General features: G+C 34.8%; 1 protein-coding gene across 1 annotated transcript; it reads left to right on the top strand.

Annotated features, from left to right (window-relative positions):
* Window positions 1–1,364: 1,364 nt before the first annotated feature.
* Window positions 1,365–2,297, top strand: LOC116600105 (olfactory receptor 4C11-like). The gene has a single exon (XM_032360183.1). It carries the CDS (start codon window positions 1,365–1,367, stop codon window positions 2,295–2,297), a length of 933 nt encoding a protein of 310 aa, XP_032216074.1.
* The last annotated feature ends 1,814 nt before the right edge of the window (window positions 2,298–4,111 follow it).

Genomic DNA, 4,111 nt, shown 5'->3' with positions numbered 1-4,111 from the left:
TCAGCAGTGTTTAAGAGGCATTTACCAGAAAAAAAAAGGTCTGTTTGTTAATATAACAGGTGAAAGGATGTATAATTGGAATTTAAATTGAATGCATTTTTCTAGTAATGAAATTGAAAATTTTTATAAATTATGTTTAATGAGAAGAGATTCTTTTAAAGTCAGTTCTTTTGCCATCTTCGATTGCACTGGTTTATTTATTTATTTTTTTGAAGATATTTATTTATTTGACAGACAGAGGTCACAAGTAGGCAGAGAGGCAGGTAGAGAGAGAGGAAGGGAAGCAGGCTCCCCACTGAGCAGAGAGCCTGATGCGAGGCTTGATCCCAGGACCCTGAGATCATGACTTGAGCCGAAAGCTGAGGCTTTAACCCACTGAGTCACCCAGGCGCCCCACACTGTTTTTTTTTTTAAAGATTTTGTTTATTTATTTATTTAGAGAGAAAGCCAAAGCAGCAAAAGGGGCAGAAGGAAAGGGACAGATGGAATCTTAAACTGGCTCTGTACCCAGCATGAAGCCCAGTGTGGGACTTAATCCCACAACCTTGAGATCTATATCTGAGTGGAAATCAAAAGTCGGACACCTAACCAGCAGAGACACTCAAATGCTCTATTCACTGCGTTTTTAAAGATTGATCTCTGAAATCCATTTATATTTTAGAAAATTATGCTTTTGTCTTGAATACATGTAAATGCACGTAATGCGTTGGCACTTATATATTTAATTGTGCTACTATATCGAAAATATATGTGATGAGGACATTTTATATCTTCCACTGTTGGTAGATATAAAATATATCAGTTACCTTCCTGTTTCTAATTTCTTTTACTCAAGTCCCAGTATGCAATACTTAAGAAATATAGATTTCAGGAAATCTTGAAAAGTTTCAGCTATGACTTGGAAATTCTTTAGCTTATTTTCTAAATCCCTGGTGCTTAAAATAACATGGAATGTAAAAGAATATTTTGATTTATGCCAAATTTTTTCTATTTACCCTTTATTTTAGTCTCAGTCTCTTCTTGTGCCTTAAGAAAATATGCGGATAGATTCACTGCTCAGAAAGATAACCTATTACCAAATCCCCAAAATTAATGTTTAGTGTGCCTGAGGAATCAAGTACTGTTTCATTATTGATATATTTCACTACTTCCATTAGCAATTAGGTGAATAGATTGTGAAGGAATTTTATGACTTGCCCTTTATTCGGAAGAAAACAACACAGAAGGTAAGGAATTACCCACTGATAAATGGCACACCATTATTAAGCACATGGAATTGACCCCCAAAAGGATTATTCATTTTATAATATTTTTTTCTTTGCAGATTATTTTTAACCAGTGCTTTCTCCACTTTGCCTGAAAAAATGTGGCAAAATATCAGCATAACTGAATTCATACTGTTAGGATTGACCCAAGATCCTACGAAAAAGAAGATGGTATTTGTAATCTTCTTCATTTTCTATGTGGGGACCATGATAGGGAATTTGCTTATTATTGTGACCATCAAGTTCAGTCGGACACTTCAGAGCCCCATGTATTATTTCCTATTTTATTTGTCCCTTGCTGATTCCTGTTTCTCAACTACAACAGCCCCCAGACTACTTGTGGATTCACTCTCCACAAAAAAAGTCATAACTTACAATGAGTGCTTGATTCAAGTCTTTGCCCTACATTTATTTGGTGGCATGGAGATCTTTGTGCTCATCCTCATGGCTGCTGATCGCTATGTGGCAATCTGTAAGCCCTTACATTACCCATCCATCATGAAACAGCAGGTCTGCACCATCCTGATTATACTTGCATGGATAGGGGCTTTTATCCATTCTATCACCCAGATTATCTTGGCCTTGAGAATGCCTTTCTGTGGACCCAATTTAATTGATCATTACTGCTGTGATTTGCAACCCTTGCTGAAACTTGCTTGCATGGACAAATACATGATCAACCTACTGATGGTGTCTAACAGTGGAGCCCTTTGCTCAAGTAGTTTTGTGATTCTAATGATCTCATACATTGTCATCTTGCATTCCCTGAGAAATCACAGTGCAGAAGGGAGGAAAAAAGCTCTCTCTACTTGCACTTCTCACATCATCATAGTAGTCTTATTCTTTGGTCCATGTATATTCATATACACACGCCCCCCAACCACTTTCCCCATGGACAAGATGGTGGCTGTATTTTATACTATTGGGACACCATTTCTCAACCCATTCATCTACACACTGAGGAATGCAGAAGTGAAAAATGCCATGAGAAAGCTATGGCATATCACAACTACCTCAGAAAGCAAGAGATGAACTGAGGTTTTTTTTTAATTCCATAATCTGTACAGATATTAAATAAAATGGTGTGTATCCTCATTTGACCAAGCACTCTATTACAATGCACCTGATGTCCTTACTTTTTTCTGTATTTCTGCCCTCAAACTAATAGCTTCCCTCAAATCATCAGCCTGGTTCTTACTTTTCACGAGAACTCAATTCTGACATTGCTGATTATGAAATACTCACATTTCAGTCTACACTCTGATTTGATAAGGAGAAAGATATTTATACAATTGCAACTGGTCAAACAGTGAGTATCCATAAATGAAGAATGGCCTGTAGACTCTGATTTGTAATTCTCTCTAGAGTAAATTTCAAGTAAGGTATCCTGCTTTCACTTGAACACATTTAAAGCAAAGGAATTAACTTTGTGTGTTTAGAAATTTTTTTCAGTATGTCATTAGTTTATCTTAGTAAGTTCCACATGAGTGAACCAAAGGCCAAAAAGATTGTGAAAACTACATGTCATTTATTTCATAAATAATTTCTCTTACTGTTACCTTTGACTATCAGGATAATTGAAATATGATAGATAGGATCTTTTAAATGTAGTATTACAAAAGCCTAGAAATACTCAGCTAATTTACATGATTGGAATATAGGAACTACAACAAGAGAATACTCCAACTCTAAGTTAGAAAGAAGTAAAAATATTGAGAAGATTAAATATGAATTTAAAATACAACATAGATAAAATATATTTTCTGTGATTGTAGTACAGAGAAGTGGAACCCAGTCTGAAGGGGGAAGAAAGCACATTATTTCATTACTGCTATGTTTTATCAGTGGAATAAACAGAATTACCAGAGGCATTCAGAAATACACACTTGAATGTCTCTAGTAATGGATTTAGAGAAAACCAGCTTCTGCAGCAGGAAGCCACTTTGCTTCTCTGTTTGTGCTTTCCTAGTAAAGGGTAGTGTGGATTGACAAATTGGCATTAAAAAGAGAATTGTGGTTCTCATAGTGAACAGAACAGATTAACACACATGATTTGAATATATGTATTCCTGAGCTATACAATGAATTTTTAAAATTCATTGATTTCAGAGAGTATAAAAATATTAATTCAAAGTTATCCATCTCCCCTGATGTTTGTATCAGCATTATCTACAATAGCAGAACTATGGACACAGCCCAAATTTCCATTTTCATTAGAATGAGGTCTTGCCCTTTTCAATGACAATGTCTGAGTTAAAGAATATGAGGTTAAGCAAACAAGTCAGTCAGTGAAACATAAATACCATATGATTTCACTTATGTGGAATTTTTTTTTTAATTTTTGTTTAAATTTTAATTATTTAAAAAATGTGTACAGGGAAAAACACAGAGAGGGGGCAAATCAAGAAATGGATTTTTAACTATGGAAAACAAACAGATAGTAGAGGGAGGGGGCTAGAAATATGGGTTAAATAGGTGATGGGGAATAAGGAATACACATGTTGTCATGAACACTTAGTGTGGTCTGTAAGTGTTGAATCTCTAAACTGTACATCTGGAACTCATATTACACTGTGTGTTAACTAACTGTAATCTAAATAAAGACCTGAAAATAAATAACAAATAAAATCCATTACTTTCAGTGTATCTGAGTGGCCCACATCCTTAGTAACTATGGAAATATACAATTTCACTTTTAATGCTGTTCCCCATTAATTAGCTGGAAAACTATTAATGCCAATAATTTACTCCTGTTAAAGATCATTTAAAAAATTAAAATATTGTGTTTTCAATGTTCTCACTACTTTTTGTTTTTTGGGTTATGATGAAGCTAGTGACTACTCTAG

The sequence above is a fragment of the Mustela erminea genome, chromosome 9, assembly GCF_009829155.1.
Source record: "Mustela erminea isolate mMusErm1 chromosome 9, mMusErm1.Pri, whole genome shotgun sequence".
Taxonomy (NCBI): domain Eukaryota; kingdom Metazoa; phylum Chordata; class Mammalia; order Carnivora; family Mustelidae; genus Mustela; species Mustela erminea.
This window is presented reverse-complemented; position numbering and strand designations above follow the sequence as displayed.

Excerpts from the sequence above, each read along its gene's own strand:
- LOC116600105 (XM_032360183.1), top strand. The coding sequence starts at position 1,365 with ATGTGGCAAAATATCAGCATAACTGAATTCATACTGTTAGGATTGACC.